General features: G+C 36.2%; 1 protein-coding gene across 1 annotated transcript in view; it reads right to left on the bottom strand.

Annotated features, from left to right (window-relative positions):
• Positions 1–325: 325 nt before the first annotated feature.
• The window catches only part of LOC113232187 (SID1 transmembrane family member 1-like), a 46,218-nt gene continuing 24,316 nt past the window's right edge, over positions 326–22,227 (bottom strand). The window contains exons 8-20 of the mRNA XM_026466829.1: positions 20,142–20,314; positions 17,639–17,793; positions 16,488–16,640; positions 13,074–13,185; positions 11,321–11,432; positions 10,480–10,653; positions 6,726–6,852; positions 6,247–6,369; positions 5,348–5,464; positions 3,896–4,028; positions 2,675–2,800; positions 1,229–1,307; positions 326–691 (exon numbers count right to left, since the gene is read on the bottom strand). Coding sequence (XP_026322614.1) covers positions 515–691; positions 1,229–1,307; positions 2,675–2,800; positions 3,896–4,028; positions 5,348–5,464; positions 6,247–6,369; positions 6,726–6,852; positions 10,480–10,653; positions 11,321–11,432; positions 13,074–13,185; positions 16,488–16,640; positions 17,639–17,793; positions 20,142–20,314 — 1,761 coding nt within the window. The 3' untranslated portion in view covers positions 326–514. The remainder of the gene's footprint in view (positions 692–1,228; positions 1,308–2,674; positions 2,801–3,895; positions 4,029–5,347; positions 5,465–6,246; positions 6,370–6,725; positions 6,853–10,479; positions 10,654–11,320; positions 11,433–13,073; positions 13,186–16,487; positions 16,641–17,638; positions 17,794–20,141; positions 20,315–22,227) is intronic.

Here is a 22,227-nt window from a genome sequence, read left to right on the forward strand (position 1 = left end):
CTCCCGTACTCGAACTTCGCGACCGGCAAAGGCTACAAACGTTATTCAAAACACTTATCGAATGAAAGTTACCGAACGTCTTATTATTTACATAGTAAGAATGTATTATGGAAATCTCTAATTTTTTCGAATAAAGTCTGGATTTTGTTCCATTTTTATGAATTTATTTTAATGCAAGACTAATTGCATTCCTATATTTAAGGCATTTAAAGTCTTAAAAATGTATATCTAGTAATGCTTCCCCAACCTTCAAACCGAAAAATACTGGACACTCTTGCACAAGTATAATGCTACTTATACTACTACACTCTCACTTGCAAAGTTCTCATATTGCACATGTGACCTTCTTACACTAAGGGGTATTCACACTTTGCGTTGGTCATGATATTCAAGCATATTGACTCCTGGAGTCGTATTAAAATTGAATATATCACAAATGCAGCTATAAAACACTGCATTAGCTGATAAAAAAAAACTAGGATATCATAACAGTAATGTAGAGATCAAATAGCGGCTAAAACACTGTTATTTCACTTCGAGGCACGTTATTAAGATTATCGTCTATAGTAAGGTACATATTGAAGCTGAAAAACATCGCAGTTGCAGACATAAAGTGCCAAATGTCATGGGAATCATATAATTGCAGAAGGGAACACACGCTGTTGCTTTGTCGAGATTGTGCTGGGGTGAGCTGTAACAAATGTAAATAAATGTAACATTACTTACGTGTGGAAATTAACGTGAATCACGCAGAGAGCGGGTGTGAGTCGGGCGTGTGGCGGGTCGGGCGTGTGGCGGGTCGGGCGCGTGTCGGGTCGGGCGCGTGTCGGGTCGAGAGCACGTGCCCGCGCTTGGTGTGTTGTCGTCCATATAAATACACGAAATTATACCTGCCGTTCTCCCGACCCGACACGCGCCCGACCCGCACCCGCTCTTTGTGTGTTTCACGCTTAAATCTTTATTTCTTGCTGTTATTGGCATGAAGACCAAAAAAATCAAAGTTTCCCAAAGTGGTCCCTAGAGCCCCCAGCAGGCGCTGAAGAGTCCTAGGGCGGTAGGGTCCTCGGAAGCAATTGGGAGGCGTTGATGCTGTCCAGCAGATGCTACCGCATTTAAACTACACTACATTTGTTTTTCCTAGTGATTTTATTTTTGATTGATTTAGAGGATAGAGTAGTGGGATGTCGCCGCGTTGGTACAGCGAGAAAATTAATTAACGTGCACTTACCGCCCAATTTGTGTTCTGGTCTAGGTAGAAGTAACTTGAGCTGAACCAAACTGTATAAGTTAAAGCTATGAACACCCAACTGAAAAATCAAACATTAATTATTTAATAAACAGTTAATCAAAATAAGTATTTTAGATACAGTCGCCTAAAAATTGCAATTAAATAATATAGACAATATTGTTGAACTTTTATAATAATTGTCATTCATATCATGACTTTTTACATTTGGCAAAAAAAACTCTTCAGTTTTTGTTACACTGTCTGACAGTTTTTAGATTTGTATTTGGTATACTTTAGTGTTCCGTCATGGAAAAATTTCCATTTTGAATAAATCATATTTTTCCGGATAGTTTTCCAAATATTTTTCCACGTTTGACATTGGTACCTGTCAAAAGTTAAAGTTACTGAACGAAAAAGATGGAGTCATCATAAAGGCTTTATTTCGCTGGTGTCCAATCATTTTAAATCGCGATTTTGATATTTTGATATTTGTAAACGAAGAACATAATATGAGCCTAGGAATAAAATTTTTCAATATATTTAAATTTCTCTAATTTTTCGGGAAAAATTATCACTATTTGAAATTTTTCAGAAAATACCCAACAGTGAATCTAGAATGATCGCTGACATTTGTCATAGGGGTGAGGTAAAGTCGATAGATTTTTAGTGTATTTGATTTTTGAAGCACAGCTTCTCTCTTATACAGTTTTATTTTTCTGATTTTAGAAAGTGTCTAATAACATTTATCTTATCATTAATTTATATGTTTCAAAAACTAATAACACTGACATGTCCATTCATGGTCCATGATACACACACATATACATTTATTAACTAAATACCTATACATATGAACTACAGATTTTAGCGACATCTGACCTCTGAATCATAACTAACGTAAAAGAACATTTTAGCGAAATTGAGTTATTAACATAACTGGGAACAGCAAAATGGTTTTTTAATATCTTATTTAATTTCAATTTTGTTGTTAAGCGAGAAATCGGTGCGATTGGACGTAGTTAAACAAAAAGGATCCAATGCACATCCAGTCACATTCGAGATATGGCAGTTTGAAGTCTAAAAGTTTTTCTCATTCTTGTTTTATTTTCAAAACTTATAACGTAACTCCAGAGATATTTATTTATGTTGGATTATATAGTGATCTAACAGGTTAGATATTAGAAGCCGTTTGGTACATATGACTCATTGTTTGATAATTTTGTGGATTGGATCCTTTTTGCTTAACTACGTCCGATTGTCATTTTTTTACTAGCAAAATGAAACTTTAGCTGTCAATATCTCGAAAGTTACCAAAATATAAATGTGTTAGTTATGACAAGAAGAGCAAATATTATCATAATTCCTACAATAAATATTTATGAAATGTTAAGTCATGGTGTGTAGTAATTAAAAGTTACTATTATGGTGAATTATTGGTGTTCTTACCTATACCACCTTATAGATTCTCTATGTAGCAACTTCATGACTATGTAGAAGAGCGTATATAAGAACAGGTTGCTCATTAGTACGAGCAGCAAATGTGATGCAAAGTCCTTACTGTGCTGCGTGACCCTGAAATAAGGTTAAATAAACTTTTTTATATAACGTCAAGCGACGGGATGAACAAGTCGTGTGTCTGATGGTAATGTACACGCCTGTCCATAACAGTTGCAGTGACACTCAGAGCTTTAAATTGCAAAGATTAGTACCACTGCTCCCGTCACTTTGAGACATAAATTGTCAACCCTTCAAAACTCACATTACTGCTTGGCGGAAGAAATAGATAAGGTGGCAGTAGTACCCTGGACTACACTCTTCCACGAGGAGCTCTGCTGCTACTAGCTAACTAAACTAACCCCGTATCGCGGGTGCCATGGACACACACATAGACAACCATAAATGTAAGGTCGGCAGACTAAAGCACACAAGTCAAAAACCAACATCATTCATTTGAATTAATACATCTTCCGACTACATACATTTGTTGCTTTATTAATTTGTAACTTAAGTTCTAGTGGCGCTCTTTTTAAATTTGTCATGCAAATTCACATCTTCCAATATTATGAACGCAGAACAATAAATACAGTAGATAGAAGTGGTTCGTTAGCGTACGACGGGTGCCAACTATAGGTCACGAAAGACCTATCTTATCGAAAGATTTTTTGTTACAAGAAACGAAAGTAAAGCTTATACCACTGCAATATGTCTCCAATTTGTCGTCGTTCAGCAATTAACCGCAAGATAGCAGGACATTGATTGAAATTTCAATTTAATGTCAAAACGTCGTAACTTGCAATAATAGGCATTGACGGTATTGAACGTTCAACGATATGCCAACCGGGTAAAGTTTAAATAAGATTAACAATCCAGAATTTGTTATTTATTTTTAAATTTAAAACTACCAGCAATCAATATCAAGATTTTGAAACATAACATAAAATAAAAAAAAGAACGAAAAACTACTAGGTATTTTTTTACATACAAAGAAAACAATAAAAAAGAAACATAAAAAGAAATAAACTAAAAACAAATAACATAAATATACATCTAAATAATTCTTATTGTACGCAAGTTCCATTTAGTTTATAAGAAACACGCATTGACCACTGTCAGTGTAATGGTATTTTACCAGTGTTATAGAGGTGCTGTATTGGTGATATAACTTACCCATAAGCAGCAATGGCCCAATTGGCGAGGTTCGCGATGATCAGTAACACGCATCGCCCGCAGTACGTCGGTGTAATGGCGGCAAGAGGACGTGTCACTAACTCTCTCACCGCGCGGTAGACAACGCCACCGTCTAAAATTGAAAAATAATAATTACAAATAAAAAACAGTAATTAATTTTATACAAAGATTTTTCGATCCGGCCGGATTCGAACCGATGTCTTCTAGCATACCGTGGCAGACGCTATACCAACTAAGCCACGGAACGAACCAGCGGACCTCACGAATTATTCTATGTGTTTGTTGTTGTATCCTTGTATTTAGTTTTTTCAACAACTTTTTAGCCGTAGCGTATTTGTATTAATAATTATAACAAACTAGTGGAGTAATTTCACATATAATCACACATATAATTGAATATCAATTCAATAAAAATTTAATTAATTGAGTTTTTTTTAAAATTTCATTGGATCAACTAGTTTACTAGTTTATTTAGTTGCCGTGGCGACCTTTAATTGAGGCAGAATTCAAATTAAGTCTCTGTATCATTATTTCAACTTTGTTATATTAAATACACGTCTTGTTGGTTGTCCTAAAAATAAACAAATTAATTAATTAAATACGGTTTGGGGTTGTGCGGCAAAGACCACTATGCTTAAACTGGAAAGAGCTCAGCGGTTTAAAAAGCCTTAAAGGTACCCAACTTCTCTATTAAACGCCGACTCTTCTGTTCTATCAGTAAGGCAGCTATATGTACTACAAGTGATATTACAAAAACATATGCTATAAAAACATGATCCTACTTTCCTTTGGAAACGTAGACACAGTTATATATGGCATGCTAGGCACTTCCGTGTTCTCAGCGCTCGTTTATATAATATTATTAACAGTAAAATAAATATGTACTCCCTTTCCCGTTACGAAGTCAAGAAAAAATTGACAACTTTGTTAAAATGCATTGATTACGATGCCACAGAGTCGATGTTATTGTAATTTAGTTAGTTAGGTTGTGTATTTTCATCTAAACTTTTTTTGGTATCCAACTCTCCTAATGTTAAGACCTTGTATGCATCCAAAAGTACAATTATAACGCACCCTCCACTTTCTTGATACACTCTGCTTTATATTTTTTGAATTGTACTAACTCTTTGAACATCTTTCTCTTATTTCTGGGTCCCAAATGAACAGTTTAATTGTACTGGTTTTGAGACTACATAGTTACTTTTAGTTTACTTGTAAGCCATTTGTTGATAAATTTGTGAGGTCTGGAAGTTGCCTGACTGGTCAGCAATCGATCAATAACTAATAATTGCTGTGTTATTTCTGTAGTATTTGTAATGGTTATCAATAAAGTTATTATTATTATTATTATTATTATTAATAATGATTGAACAAAAATAATATATATAGCAGCAATAATTGCAGAGACTAGAGAGAATTGTAAGAACTTACCAAGTCTAAATCTGCCAAGATAATAAATCTGGAACGTCATAACGAGACACGTGACCAAGTGCAGTATTGTGAACGCGATCCAGAAGTAAAAATTTGCGTTCAGTACACCCACCAGACCTGGAAAATATAGGAATATACAGCATTGAGTAGTAAGTAAGTAGTATACGGGGTGACCTTAGAGCAGCGATGGGGACATTTTAGAGAAGGGCCATACTGCTTCGTGGAACTTTAAGTAATCTACCTATTCCGATAATAATAAATAAATATGCGTACCATTATTTTTATATGATACGTATAAGTGACGGGACAAACAAGTCGTGTGCCTGGTGGTAAGCAACACGACTGTTCATAACAGTTGCAGCGCCCCTCAGAGCTTTAAATCGCAAAGATCTGAGGGGCACTGCCACTGCGCCCGTCACCCTGAGACATAAGTTGACACGTCCCATCGACCCCCCTACGTAAAGCATCGTATGTCGAAATTGCCAAGTTTATAGGGGATAGTTTCAAAGTTCTGACCACGTCGGGAAACTAGGTAGGTGTAAGAAATACCTATTCATATGTAAACGCGTTTATTCCCGTTTCCAAATGTTAGTACAATGCACCGCAAAAGTTTAAAAGTATATATGTTTAAGGGTAAGTCTGCGATCGCTGCAGGCAAAGCGTTATATATCTTTATGGCCATATTATAGCAATTCCTAGAAAAGCAGTAGTGTTTCTTCTACGGATCTCCTCATTTCTGATTCGATCACCTAGAAAAATGCCACGCTCCATAGCTCGTTAAGTGACTTCGAGCTTTTTATGAGGACTTTTTTATAAATAAAACGTTACGAAATAATGAGAACCCTAACTTCAAGTTTAGGCAATAACTTCTCCTGTTTCGATATCTAGTGATTACTTACCGACGAATATAATCAGTGCTAGGACACCGAAAGTGGCGTGAGCCCTTGCGTTGATGTCGGGGTGCCGTGATTGGTAGATTTTCACCATGCAGAGGACTGACGTCACGTACATGAACGACGTGTCTGGGGACGTTTAAAAAACGTTATTGCTATTTTTTGTTACATACTACTCCACTAGGAAATGAAACTATTTTTACGGATTTAAATCGCGTATATTTCTTTTTTTTTTTTTAAAAACCAACGTTTCGGGTCCTTTACAGGTCCCATGGTCACGGTTGACTAGGAGAAATATTTATATGGCCTACATTTATTCATCTCGTGAGTTTGGGTGTTTGAAGCTGTGTCCGTAGTGCAGAACTATGAGTGTACGTTATTTAACTTATTTAAATGTTTGTGTATGTGTTTTTAAAATATAAATACTAATAAATAAACAGGTTCATAGGTTCAGGTCAAGTTCACGGTTACTGTTTTGGACTTACCGAACTGGAAGTTCATGCTATTGGGGCAGACGTGATAAGCGGCAGACAGCAACCCTTCGCTGACTAGCGCCACGCCCATAGCGTACAATAAACCGAAGTGCTGAGGGATGCCGACGTCCTTTTGGTGCTAGAAATAGCAATTACATGAGTCCACTATACATATCACACTGTTATTACATAATCTCAGTACAGAGTACTTGTAGCGCAGGCTGGATAGACTATAATATTATTTTATGTTTAGAACATTGACTTACAATTATATGGACGTCGGGTCCGCGCTAAAAAGTGTCCGAACTTATAGGGCGTTAATATCGTATACAGAGCGTCATTCACGCTTTAGTCTTCGTTTGTTCGACTGCCAGCGAAGCAAGCAAAATTAGACAGTACTGCGATGACATTACAAGTTAAATTCAACGTTTTAGCTTTTTCATATTCCTTTACATGTCACTGCGTTTAAATAGGTTGACTTGGGACATTTTTTTCGTGGTTTTTGTATTAGACCCGTCGTCCATTTATTTGTAAGTCAATGATTTAGAACTATATTTTTATACATTTGTATTTGTAAAAAAGGAAGGTTGTTGTCAAAAGAACATCGGCGGGTTCTTGACGGGTGTTTTTAACGGAACGCTCACAATAAATCTTGAAATATGACTAAATTCTTCGTTTAATATTAAATAGTACCTCTCACTACTGTTATCAACGCTACGTTCCGACTGTACTAAAAAATACGACCTCAAAAATTCGTGGAATCACATCTATTTGCCAAGTTTTATTGACATCGGTTACTTGAAAGTAGGCAAAACCGGATTCATCTAGTTTGCCACCCTTAGAGGGGGAATATTATCTTCAAATTTAAATGGGACCAATAAAAAAGAGAACCTCCATGTTTGAAGCCGGTTAAAAAATTACTGTTATTAAAAAGTATATTTTTTCAGAATCGATGTAAAACAGACTACTCGCTTCCCGTTAAAGAACGTATTAGAATTTATGTATAGGTTACAGTACATTATTGCAGAGGCCGGGAAGTAAGAGATTGCTGGACGAGTATGAGTTACGAGAACGAGTGCCAGCGAGGCGTTGTATTATTAATACGAGTCAAGCAATTCCTGTTCCCGCCGAGGTATGTGTAGTATTTTTCTCAAACAATGTGAGGAAATAATAAAAGACTAAAGAGAGGAAGACGTATAATAGAAAAAGTAAAAAAATATTAATTAAATTAACATTAAAATTTAGACAATACAATTGCTAAAAAAAATGTCACTGTATATCCAGACCATGGATATAGAAAAAAAGGGGAGATTTGGTATGGGGCGTGGTTCGTGTCAAAATGATCATATTGAGGTGACACGCCTACAAACATCGCCACAGTGACATGGCGATCGTTGTCATACAAGATCTCTCGTAAAACGTGAAAATGCCAAGTTGTACCTTGTAAAAATTGGAGTGAAAACAAAAATTTTAAAACCAGTGAGATTACATTCAACCGGCTATTTGCATTTTTAGTTACTATTTCTATTATAATTCAAAGTTTTCTTTTTGTCTCCATAGAAATTTCTAGACTCAAATATAGTGATGTTCATTTACGATAACTGATGTTTATCGACAATAAATTTTTACTGAAATGTTTGAATTCCTTATATGATTATTGTAATTAAAGTCCCTAAAATATCGAAGCGAAAAGCATTCACGTTAATTGATTTCTTTTGAATCGGATTGAAGCTGCAGGAAAATGGAAAGATTGGTTTTCTTATTATTATTTCTGACTTTGTTTAAATTTCCATAGCAAATGCATTTAAAAAATAAATAAAATAGAATCGGCTTTGTTTTACATGTGCATGCAAAATAAATTAGAAACAATTATAGAAAACTACATAAATCCTTCATAAAAAAACAACAGAATTTAATTTATTAAATTCGTTGATGGTTCGAGTTTACTCTTGACAGTGACTGACACTAGCCCAAGCCTAGTGGTCGCCTTTAAGAAAATAATAATAATTTACATTAATATATTAATTTAATAATACACCAGTACCAGTGTAGGTATAGTATAAAAAATTGAATATTTTTTAATATTAAATGCCACATGGCCACATGGTTTCTAACTATCGATTAGGTAGGACCACATCCCTCGTTGAGTAGCGTCTGTTTAAGGTTAATAAGGTTAACAATTCACGGAGCGGTTTCCATCCGCGCCCGCCGGTTCTGCTAGACAGCGGTTTTATTTCAATATTCACGACCCTGCAAGTTTGTGCGGGCACGTAGCCGCCGCGGTTGCGGGCACGAAACCGTTGCGATTGCGGGACGGACCGCGAAGTTAGTGGGAGTTAACAGCAAGTCGCGCGGTTAATAGAGAATTCACCCCGCGTGCGCCTGAACCGACCGCCAAAGTACGCGGGCGACGACGGCCGCCCAGGTGATCGCGTCTTGCGCGGTTCTACTAGTACCCCATCGCGGCAACCGCGAGCAACCGTCACCACTACAGGCATAAAACGCGCCGTGAAATGTGCTACTAATTTTACATACTTAACTATTACATTCTACACATGCCGCGGTCCCGCGGCTGACGCGGGTGACAACCGCTCCGTGAGTTCCTAGTGTAACGAAAAATGAGTTTCCGCGCCATCTAACGTGTAATAGTTAGCTATTATATACTAGCAGCACTTTTACTAAAACGCCACCTGATGGCGAATGGCTGAACCAGGATGAAAAAAGTACTGAAATATTGTAATATAACTCTTACTCTAGTGACCTGTAAGTTTAATTTTGTTAAATTTTAAAATAGTGTTACGTCGTTTTCACGTTTTAAGCCCTACCCAATCAAAATTTTTAAGTTATGGTAGGAGATAATAGAGCGTAAAGTTTGAATTGCACACAAGCTAAAAAGTGGAGCGGTACCCGATCTTATATAGCGTAATTACATATCTCCCCTTTTTTCCTATATCTATGATCCAGACACATTAATAGTATAGTCTGCTAAACTTCTGATGATGTAAATTTAAATTTTTATTGAATTGATATTCAATTATTTTTTTATGTGAAATTACTCCACTAGTTTGTTATAATTATGAATACAAAGATCGAATACTCAGAAAAAATTCTTTCGATCCCGCCGGATTCGAACCGACGCCTTCTAGCAAACCGTGCCAAATGCTATACCAACTAAGCCACGGAACGAACCAGAGGACCTCACGAATTTAGCACTCATTTTCGTGACCAAAACAAAAAAAAAAAGAAGAAAAAACAAATGAATACCAAAATACTTTAATTTGAATATTACCCCCAATTTCTTTTTTTTAAGTAAACGGTTTACAAAGGTATTTTTAATTCTCGCAACTATGAACACTGAGCAGTTAGCTGTATGAGTTTTTCTTTTGCCTGTTTACATAGTTCATTTGGTAGTAGATAGATATAAAAGTTTAGAGAAGTGGACAGTAATGGATCGATTTTCATGCTTACTTTGCAGGCCTTGGCCGAGAAGAAGTCACACGGTCCATAAATGACAAACAAACGTACAGTTCCGAACATATTTGAGAAAAAGTTTATTTAAATCTTGACACACGTCCTAACTTGTCGAATTTAGATCATAATTAAATAATTTTTATAGCTAAAAATCCATAATTAACGTTGTTACTTTTGAACAATATAATGATAGGGTTAAAAGTGATGTTCGTGTTGTAATAATTATTTCTCTGAAATTAAGCCAGAGAGGGGTCAAAGCTAACCGGTCAGTATTTTTGTTGTAATATCTGCATACCTGTAACTTGACCTGCATCCGATGCCGCCTCCACACCTGAAGAAGGAACAGCACGCCGAGAAGAATGTACCCGAGGTTGGAGTATACGTGGTTGAAGTCCGACACCACCATTAGGGGGTGGGCACACAGGAAATTGAAGTAGCATAAGTCTTGATTACCAGATTGGTTTAGAAGCTGAAATAGTTTATTACACACTAGTTAGAATAGAACAAAATACATTTCCATCACACTTCCACGTATATAGTATAATTACATGCAGAAGATGAAAAACATTGTATGTTTCACGAGCGGTACGGGAATTACGAACCTCAACTCCGAAAGAATCTTAATCCTCAATTCTAATAGTCTCGTTCGTAATTCCTTATTTACCACCCTTAATACAGAATACATACACATACACACGAAGTCGGCCACAATGCCTTAAATTACGCCCACGGGCTATTTTATTTCATTACCGCCCTTGGTTGGTAATCAAATTTATTGTTTTAATTAAGGAAGACAACGATCGTCGAGTACCTTACGACGAATGGAAAATTCTACAATACATTGTATTTTTATTAGTTTTCAATTAGTTTTCATTAATATATTAGAATACATAGATTTTTGTTCAACTTGTTATAATTTAAACTAGGCTGAAGTATAACATCTCTCTTCGGTCAAAAATTGTCTGTAACTTTTGTGCCTTGCCTTCAACAATAAACTTAAAGTTTTTTGCTTTTAATTCCAATTAGAAATAAAATAAATCTCAACCGGTCTTCGGTTTGAACAATACGACAAAATGATGATATTGAATGAAAAAAATATTGCTTACTTCTATTGTTACAATTAAAACCCAACTTACCCTTTGATATGTTACAACAAGTTGTATAACAGGCAATGTATAAAATATTGCTACAGTTAAAACGTTCCATAAGTACATCTTTGATCGGGCTGATAACACTCTAGGACGACATCTGAAAAAAAAAATACATTCGAAGTACTCTGCCCTTCTTATCAAAACTCAAAATATATTTTGCAAAGTTGAGTTATTATCATATCTGAGATCAGCAACGAAATCTATAAACCCCTATAAGCATTTTTTAACATCTTATTTAGTTTAAATTTGAGAGTCGGTATCATAATGACTATGTCTTCAAAAAGACCTGATCAACATAAGGACTAGATCGCAAATCGACTACCTCTGTAGAAAGTCTACAACTTGCAATGACTTGGTAGCAAAACGACTAGATATATCCAGACCATATCGTTAAACAGACGAAATTATTATTATTATTTTATTTTTAACAACAATGTACAGTGTAGTTAAAAATTTGTTGTTCAAAAAATACGAATGAAAATAAAGTTACAAACTTGGTTGGATTTTATATTATTAAATTGTACTTAATAGTGGAAATATTTGTGAGAAATGTAATGTCAGTTATCTTACGATTCGCCTGGTTTAAACTATTATTATTATTACTATTTTCAAACGCTGGAACTCTGCTTCTTTTTTAGTGAATGTCGATTAATGTAGACTTGTGCTGCATTCGAATATTCCACATGCGATTTCAGTTAAAAAACACACTGTAGACATTATGAATAACATTTATTTTACAATAATTTTTATTTGGCAAGTTTAGCTGTAGCATAAAAAAACAAAAGTGCAAATAATAAAAATTTTGTTTAATTTTTTTATGATGGTACTAAATGTTTAACCAAACTGTGCTTTGAAAAAAAATCTAGTTATTTTGCCACCTAATCGTTTTACGATGTTGTCCATTTAACGATATCGTCATTTCGATATTTATAAAATGATGATGTATATAAAATGAATAAGAGACGACCCAAAATAGATCCCTGGGGCACTCCTCTGTTCACCTGCGTACAGGTCGACGTCATAAAGCTACCGTCTGGTCTATGTAACTTTACTTGCTGAGTGCGAGCAGAAAGAAAGTAACTCAATTTTATCAAAGTAAACTTGGCTTTTTTTACTTGTACCCCTTATCACTAGAGCCACAGATTTATTTTATTGAATATCATGATGCTTTTACAACATTATTTAGGTGTGCATGCCACATCGTCGACCTCATCGTCACTTTCCATCAGGTGAGATGGAGGTCAAATGCGCACTTATGTTTTTACATATTTGTGACAATACTCCACTAGTTTGATTATGATTGAACGAACATAAAGATCTGGCTGGATTCGAACCGTTTGTGACAATATGTATTTGTTAAATGAACGAGGTCTAATTACCGTATTTTGGAACTTATATTTTCATTAAAACGTAGCACTTATTTTGAAAGAAAACTGTTTATTGCACGCACATAGACAGAAAAAAAAAAACAGAAAAACCATAATAATAAAAAATAAAAATATTAAATTTATTTATGAGTCATGAGTGTCGCGGCTGGTACAAGGTACAATACTTGCTAAGCTTTAGCCACAATCGGTTTTTTTTAAACCGTGCCGTTACTAGGTGGGTAGGGGTTTTAGGTAGGGTAGGGTAGGTCTTTAGGTAAGGTGGGGTCTTTGGGTAGGGTAGATGGGACTCGGCTAGATTTCGTATTAGATATCTTATTAAATTATTAACCATTATTATTTATTAATCTTACCTAGCTAAATTAGCCACACAGAGTCTCGTACCGTGCCGGTATATGTCTTTGTCAGTGTTAGCGTCGTCTAAAGTGGAGAAATCCGATTCAGTGTCAGACGACGAACTGCCTTCTGCAACACAAAAGTTAAGGCATGACTGACACGAGTCGAGAAAGAGAAAGATTCCACCTACCCAAGTAGGCAACGTGATAGTATAATTGAATGGCTGAATAAAAAAGAACAAAAACAGTATACTCGGGAAGATGGGAAGATGTAGTGTCAAAGATAGAAACAGGTGGGTTAGGTGGTTCCATCGAGTATATAACCAGAAATAGATACGAAATAAGGGCCATCCATCCCTGGCAACACATCAGTCAAATGGTACCGATATCACTTTTAAATATCAACTCTCGTTTGCGCTGAAATCACAAATTAGAAGAAGAAATGCAGTCTTGTCGAGAGTCCATGGTTAGTCGTTTGAATTTGACACTTAAGACAGTCTCCGATAGAGGCGATACCAATCTTGTCAAATTTAATGCTAACAAAACGCAGGCCTGTCTTTTCTCCACCAAACCCTTTCACCTGACTCCGACTTTTCGTGATATATCCATACCGATAGTCGACCATTTTCACCTACTTGGAATGGACTTGTCGTCCAATCTAAACTTCGGCAGATAAATTGAATCCATGGCCAAAAATGCAGCCTAGAACTTGGCATCCTTTCCAAGGTGAGGCGTTACTTCACACCGGGACAGTTGCTTCAGCTGTGCCAAGCACAAGTCCTGTCGTGTATGGAGTACTACTGCCACTTATGCGATGGCTTTGCTAAATACCAACTGGCCACCTTCGATTCAATACACAAGCGAGCTAAGAGGTTTATAGGTGACTCGGAATCAGTAGAGCTGAAGCTGCAGAGCCTTGAACACCGCCGTAGAGTTGCCAGCTTATCGGTATTCTACAGGATATATAACGGAGAGTGTGCGATGGAATTGCATAATTTGATTCCGCCTTCCCCTGTCCATCATCGGGGGACTAGACGTGGGCTGGGGTTCCACCCCTATGTTGTGGATATTCCAAGGATTCGCAGGAAGCGTTACGCTTCCACATTTATATGGCGAACGGCTATGGAGTGGAATTCCCTGCCTGCAGACTTGTTCTCCGAACGCTATAACTTGGACCTTTTCAAGGCGAGAGTGAATAGGCATTATCTAGGTGTGCATGCTACATCCTCGACCTCATCGTCACTTTCCATCAGGTGAGATGGAGGTCTAATGCGCACTTATTTAAAAAAGAAGCTGAAATAGTACAGCGCCAACACCTGACTGTCTGTACGTCTCCGTATATACCAAAAATATTTTGTATTTATTGTAATAAAGATAATGTCTCTAACTACGGGAGGGCTGTACCATTCGATAGTGTGGTCAATTACAAAACAAACCGAATCACATTTCATCGGTAATTATGTATTAAATTATGTAATTTTTCAATTTTCGTCCATTAGCAAAGCTCAAGTTAAACTGGTCGATTTGAAGTGAAACAATTGACGACATCCGTTAATTGTTTCGAATTCGGGCTGGCCAATCGGAGCGCAGTTGTCACCGTCATAATATGGTAGAATAGTTTTCAAACAGATTGAACGACATTTCGTCTCTATTTCTGATTGGCCATGATGGGTGGTTCGGACTTGTAGAAAGAATGAATAAAAGAAGATTGACGAAACAAATTTTTTGCAGAGCCGTAGCCACGTTGCGGCAACAGTCGTTGGTTCATGTCCAGTCGAATTGAAGGAGTTTTGTTTGTGTTTGTCCGAATCAAATCAACATGGAGTATTTTTACTAAAAATATAATAAATACCATCATATTCAATAAAATAATACATTATGAATCAAGGGGGTTGAATAAGAAATTACCAAGACTCGAGGTTTAAAATTTTTCCCGCCCGTGGTACATACAATGTTGTTACTTTTCAATTTCTTGAATGAATAACTATCGCTTTACAACACAACATTTACGGATTTTGTAAATGACGTGATTCTTCAGTGGATAATACATACAGCTCGTACTAAAAAGTAGTTTTTTTATAATATCAAGTGACGGGACGAACAAGACGTGCGCCTGATGGTAAACTACACGCCTGTCCATAACAGTTGCAGTGCCACTCGGGAGCTTTAAATCGCAAAGATCTGAGGGGCATTGCCACTGCGCCTGTCGCCCTGAGACATAAGTTGACAAGTCTCATGTGCCTGTAACTTCACCAGCGGGTGCTGGTACCTAACAAAACCGGAACACAGTAATGCTGACATTACTGCTTGGCGACAGAAATAGGTAACTTCAAGTTTAGGTAGATTAGATTTAGATTTAACGTCACATTATTACATAGCATTATATTCTATTGTGTCACAAAATTGCAAATTACAATAAATAGGACGCTTAAGGCGAAAAATGGAAAAAAACAAAACCCATAATAATAAATAATTTCCCGGGACGAATTCTTTCACAAGCTGTACAGCTTCTAGACATAGACATAGACATACTTTTAGACATACTTTTATTGGCACGAATACAACAACACAAAACCACACTAAAACAGTTTACATACAAATAAGTAGGTACATGACTCATAATTACAAGTAAAACTAAAACAATGATGCACAGTAGACAGTAGTATGGCCTGTGTTGTAGCGACATGCCAACACGGGACTTATCTCAGCATATGCTGCAGTAGATTTACCACAGCGCTGATTTTCAGTAAAGTCAAAGTAAAAGAGTTTCAGTTTTCTATAATATTTATTTATTGCTTGAGGCTTTATCCAACTTATACTCCGTCCAATCATTTATTTAACTTTGGACAGATCGAATTCTAATCAATTGGTGATGTCCTAATGCATTTCCGATTCGGTTTTTTATAACAATTGATTTTATTTATGAAGAAGTTTTAATCGTGAATGTGAGCTCCAATAAAGAAGATATTGTCTGATTGGGATCGTGATGTTACATTTGACAATTTGTGTACACAATAATTAATAAATAATGCTAATGAGGTTATGATTCTCGTTCATATGGAGAAGAATCCGACGACTCATTATAATGAACAATAAGAATTTATTACATTTATTTATAATTCATTTCATTTCATTAGAATTTATTAGACAGGTACCAAAATTTAATAACTTGAATAATCTTCGTTACATAATCTGTTGGTTTGACAAATATCGGAGCTAAAAAGCACGTCGCTTCACTAAAATTAACAAATAAGAGTCCAGGAAGTATTGCATTTTCTTTTGTCTATGGTTGTATGTCAATAATTACGGAACTTCGGAGGCATGCATATGTCAAAAGTTAAGAAAGTTGAATATGATGTTACGTCGACTTCAAGCCACACTGAATGTCGTCGAGACGCGTTTATTAGTTAAGGGTAGTTATAGACAACGTACCACTACGCTGTGTGTTGTCTCCGTCTCCGACGAGACGCGACGTACTCTCGGCACTGTTTGACATGACGTTACGTCGACGTCTCGCTACGTTGATTGGTAGATCGGTTACGTTCTCGTTGTCGTGGGGTAGGTTAGGAGAGGTAATGAGGCCTTCTGTAAGAAAATATATAAGCGTGGTACACAAACACAGTAACTAAATAAATAAATTTCAACAAACAAGAACGTATGAATTTTACGGTTTCCAACTTAGACCGAGATCGCAGAGATCCCAGGTTCCATTCCCGGGCCGGGAGATATATTTGTATGGCCTACATTTGCACCCCTCATGGAAGAATGGCATAAGTGGATTGACGTCAAAAACCCACATCCTCTCCAATCCTTGTAACTCTAAGAGTTACAATAAATGGAGAGGACGTGGTTTAAATTATTCTGTATCTAATGGAGCAATAAACATGTTTGACGTAACTCCACTTATGCCATTCTTCCGTGAAGGGTGCTATTTATGTCTCTCGTGCCCCAGTGCGGGGCAATGAGTGCGTGAGTTAAAACAAAAACACAAATTTGATTCAAAGTGTATTTATTCCATTTAAATTCATAAGAAAAAAGCAATTTCTAGACTTTCTTGCTCGTTCTTCTCAGGGAAGTTAGCACAGTGAATGTGCTTAAAAATGACGGTTTTAAGTGTAAATTTATTTTACTTATGGAATAAATGGTTCTTTTTTTTATATAATAACGCACACACTCAACATAGCCCCGCACTAGGGAAACCCTGTGTCGCGGGTGCCATGGACACACACATAGACAACCACAAATTACACCCAAACTCACGAGAGAAATAAATGTAGGCCATACAAATGTTTCTCCCGGCCCCAGAATCGAACCTGAGACCTCTGCGTGGCAGCCCGGCATGGTAACCGTTCGGCCACGGAGACAGTTAACTTTGACTTTTGATTGTTGTGTCTGAATCTTACGGTGTTTTCCATTTAAATTCTGTATACAATTTAGCTAGAGAATAAGTTCAATGCAATACCTCCTCCAACCTCTCGGTGATGAAAGGCAAATCATGACAATGATGAAGAGCGTCAAATAAGATTCACAATGGAAAAACCATTCATTCATTCATTCATTCAAAGACACGAAAATTGGCAAACCTTCACTCTGACTGGATTCCACGTTGGTGTCGTGGCTCTTTCTGTTGCAGAAGATAGCGATGAAGAACGCGACGTAGAATGTTAAGAAGAAAGACAGTGCCACTGTAGCCGCTATTATGTACTCCTGGTAGGATATTGTTTGGATTATTCTGAAACTGAAAGAGGGAAACACGTTTTACAGTATTTGTGTGTTGGAAGCATCGAGTATATTAACCAGAAATAGATACGAAATATCATTAAATTTGTTTGAAAATTATCCTGCCAAATCATTACGGTGACAACTGCGCTGCGATTGGCCAGCCCCAATTCGAAACAATTTACGGGTGTTGTCACTTTTGTTTCACCTCAAATCGGCCAGTTTAACTTGAGCTTTGCTATAATGGACGAAAATTGCAAAATTACATATTTAATATTTAATTACCGATGAAATTTGATTCCGTTCATTTTGCAATTAGATGTTTTGCGGTTTTTCCCACACCACCAAATGGAAAAGCTTCCCATAGTTACGAGATATTATCTTTATTACATTAAATACAGAATATTTTCGGAATATACGGAGATGTACACACAAATTTTTTTCGTTATGGATAATCAACACTGATTTTGCATATTTCTTACAACCTTTCGTTTCAAAAATGGTCAGCTATGAGTGACGAAAATAAACAATGGAAACGAGTAGAAAACTGTGGTGCAAAGACGCTTTCGAGAAGAGCTTGGATTAATAATTGATAAACCACGGCAAGGAGGTGGTAATACCAATGACGGTAAGACTGCGAGAAGGCTTTTTTATAATGTAGCCTGATCAGCTGAAATTACAGGAGTCGAAGAAATTTTGATAAAGCGACTCTATGTAATCCTTCAAGCTTTATCGTCTGGCATAATGATAAAGTCCCAAAAATTTGGGCAATATGCTTTGGAAACTGCGAGAATATACGTCAGTAAATATGATTAGTATTATATGCCATCTTCGGTACACAAAATATTAATTCACGGAGAAGGTATAATTAATCATTTTGCAATGTTACCTATCGGACAACTTTCAGAAGACGGTCAAGAATCTCGTAATAAAGACTACAAAAAATTTAGATTACACCACGGAAGAAAGTGAAAAAAGTGCTCTAGATCTGCAACAAATAAAGATGTGTTTCACACGTTATTTTGTACTTCTGATCCATTTATAACCAGTAACCGAAAACCTTACGTTCAAAATCGACAGGAGCTTGACGACGAGACGCTACGTCTATTGAAAGTGGATCAACTCATCACTGATTCTAAAAAAGATATTATGTTACGTAATAATAGGCCATGATAGAAGAGAGAGGCTAGAGTCTAAAACAGATATCCGGAATAATAACAAATATTTCGGATATCTGTTTTTCATGTTTTTTCTTGTCTCGTATTTTTATTTTATATAATTTTAAGTAAAATTTATAATTACATTTAATTTATTTTATGAATAAAGAATTACCGTAACAACGCATTTCCATTTAAAAAAAAATAAATATAGGGTAGCATTTACCAGAGAGAGATTTATGATTTTGCACATTTTTTGTCTCTCAATTACGAGTAGTTTAATATAAATGTATATGCGTTTAAAAGCGTGGTAATTCCCACTGTGTATAATAAAGAATTGAAAGGTGTATCCCAAAAAACAAAAAGTTATTTATATAGTTATTATAGTTATTAGATTTTTGGTCCGTAACTGACCTAAATTTCCCATAGTGCAGCGGCGAAAAACAAAGCACAGGACAGGGGGGGGCGCGGTTTGCAGAGACAGTGCACGCGCGGTCTTAGTCTAACGACGACACGAAAATTATTTGTACTTCCGCTCGCCCGATCGCCGCAAAATGGATATTTTATTTATTCTAACGTCCACGTAAGTGTAAATAACTAAAAAATCAATAATTGTAAATAACTTGATTTCACATTTTTAACTACGCCAAAATCGTCAATTCTTATTAAATGTTAACTAGTTACTAAATCATAAACTTATCTTTTTTAGTACGTAAAACATTTCGATGATAGTTCAAGTAAAAAAGTTAGTTTTTATTTTCTAGAGAAAAGAGGTGCTTTTAGTAGGAAAGGAGATGTGAAATCATTGTTAATGTTGCTGTCTCACTGGGCGCACGCTTGGTAGTATTCCATTGCACTCGAAATCAAGCGTAAAGGGAATCGGTTTATTCCTATGACACTCCAAAACAGATTTGTTGATTTATTTTTTGTTCTATCCTATATCCTAATTTTATTTTAGTCTATGTTAAGTTGTAACATGATTTACTATGACATGTGTGAATATGTCTCACTTTCAAATATACAGCCTGTATATTGCATTGAAAAGAGTTAGAGTTGTGTATGGGTTTTCTGCTAGGAGTATGAGGTGGTATGTAATAGTGTGTAAATGTTGGAGGAGTGATGTGTTTCAAAGGCAAGACAGGTAATTTCTATGTGTATTCTCTATATGGAGGTGGATATTGTTAGTAAAGGTGGTGTATTTTAAATTTACCTGAACTTCTTAACCCGTCCATCGCTGCTGGCAACTTCAACTGTTTGTTCAGTCCACCCAAAGTAATGCGCCATCTTTGGCAGAGTCCCGTTGGAGGGTTTACCCTCAGTGCAGTCGCCGTCTGATGTCTTGACTATGAATACGATGTAGAAACCCAGTGGGAAGGTATCTTGCTGTGTAAAAACAAAAATGGACAATTTATAGTCTGTCGTTTTTGAAGATGGAGTAAAATGACAGTTAATTGCGCAAAAGTGTTGCCCGCTTGCGAGCAACTAGTGATTGCAGTCGATAAATATTCTATCGACTATCGATTGAATATGGGTCCCGCTTAAGGAATAAATAGCCGATTCGCCCAACGGCTGGACACAGGTTCATGTGAATTGTTCATTTTTGAAAATTCATACAAAAATACACTAAATTTAGCAGTGTGTGCATAAAAATACAAACAGGAGACATATTTAAAAGTTTTTCATTTGAATTTAATATACATAATCAAACCCGCCTGTCGTTATTAAAATATGTGACAAACAATTGATTTCGATACTAATAGACCAACTGTCAAAATAAGAAAAAAGTATACAATAACGCAAGTAGTAATCATTAGAACGTCTTATCATTCGCAATTCAGATATTTTTGGCAAAATTATATCTTCTTTCACAATCTCTCGATTAAACTGTCGACAACAACTACATGACTGTTGAAAATTTTACGGAAACTGGCAACCCTGCAAATGTCATTTTACTCTATCTTCAAAAAAATTACAAATTGTAATATTGTAACATTTGCTAATATTAGTGAAAACAGTTCCGAAGTTTACCGCTAGATGGCATTGGCATAGGAAACGCAATTTCTGAATCGGGGTGTTAGGATTTTCCCTAAAGTAATGAGCTGTCACTGTCACCAGTATTTTGTTTGAAATTGATCGATTCAACGATTGCATTTCTACGATTATCCTCACTATTAAGCGGAAGCATCTCGAACTCGCGCCCATCTTTCGGGACAGGTTACGAGAACACCTCTGAGACAGTCAGTGTCTTTTTGTAATATTCGCACCCACCGGGACTTGTCGCGGACTCAGAGCCGCGCTTGTGTAACCCTATTGTTAGCTGTTTTGATTCCGGGACCCCTGTGGGGTGTACAGGGTGGTAGAGATTCGCTCAGCTAGCTGGTGCCCTCCTACTACAATATTAATTTCATTTTATATCACAGTGTTTTTACTACCATTTATGTTTCGTTAAATTACAATTACTCGTATCGAGTTCTTAGGTTTTCGCGATTGTTACACATAGGAAATGAAACTATTTTCCGGATTTAAATCGCGTATATTTGTTTTGTCAAACAAACCGACGTTTCGGGCCCTTTACAGGTCCCATGGTCACGGTTGACTGAGGTGGTACAGCCTTCAACCAGTTATGTCTAATATTGATGCAAACCAACTTGTTTTTTCACTATAGTTACAATAGTTATTAATTAAATACCTTATTTTTAATTTTACAAAGAAAACATTCCAATTTACGCTACATTAAATTTACAAATTATTTTATTGATTGAATTTTTATTAAGTTCAATTAAGTATTAATTAATAATACAAATTAGAATAAACTAAAACATATTAATTAGTACTGCAGTCTTATGTCTGTTTGGGATTTTTCATTAGAGGAAATACTAGAGGAGGCCCGAAACGTCGGTTTTGTTTGAAAAAAAAAAATACGTGATTTAAATCCGGATAAATAGTTTCATTTCCTACAATTACTCGTATTTTGTAATGATTATTAATATAAAGATGGAATACACAAACAAATTCTTCGATTTGACTGGAAACTTTTTTAAATTGCCTAATACTAGTCACGTTCCAAGTGACGACGGGACGAGACACGCAGCTTTAAATCACAAAAATCTGAGGGACCCTGCCACTGCACCTGTCACCTTGAGTCAAAGTTGACAACACTCGTGTGCCTGTAATATCGCCAGTACCTTTACCCTTCAAAACAAAATAATGCTCACATTGCTGCTTGGCGGCAGTAATAAGTAAAGTGTCAGTACTTCCCTGTGTTAGCGTGTCGTGACATTATTTTATTTTATTCT

Source organism: Hyposmocoma kahamanoa, unplaced genomic scaffold, assembly GCF_003589595.1.
Source record: "Hyposmocoma kahamanoa isolate Upper Pololo Valley unplaced genomic scaffold, ASM358959v1 67, whole genome shotgun sequence".
In the NCBI taxonomy this organism is placed as follows: domain Eukaryota; kingdom Metazoa; phylum Arthropoda; class Insecta; order Lepidoptera; family Cosmopterigidae; genus Hyposmocoma; species Hyposmocoma kahamanoa.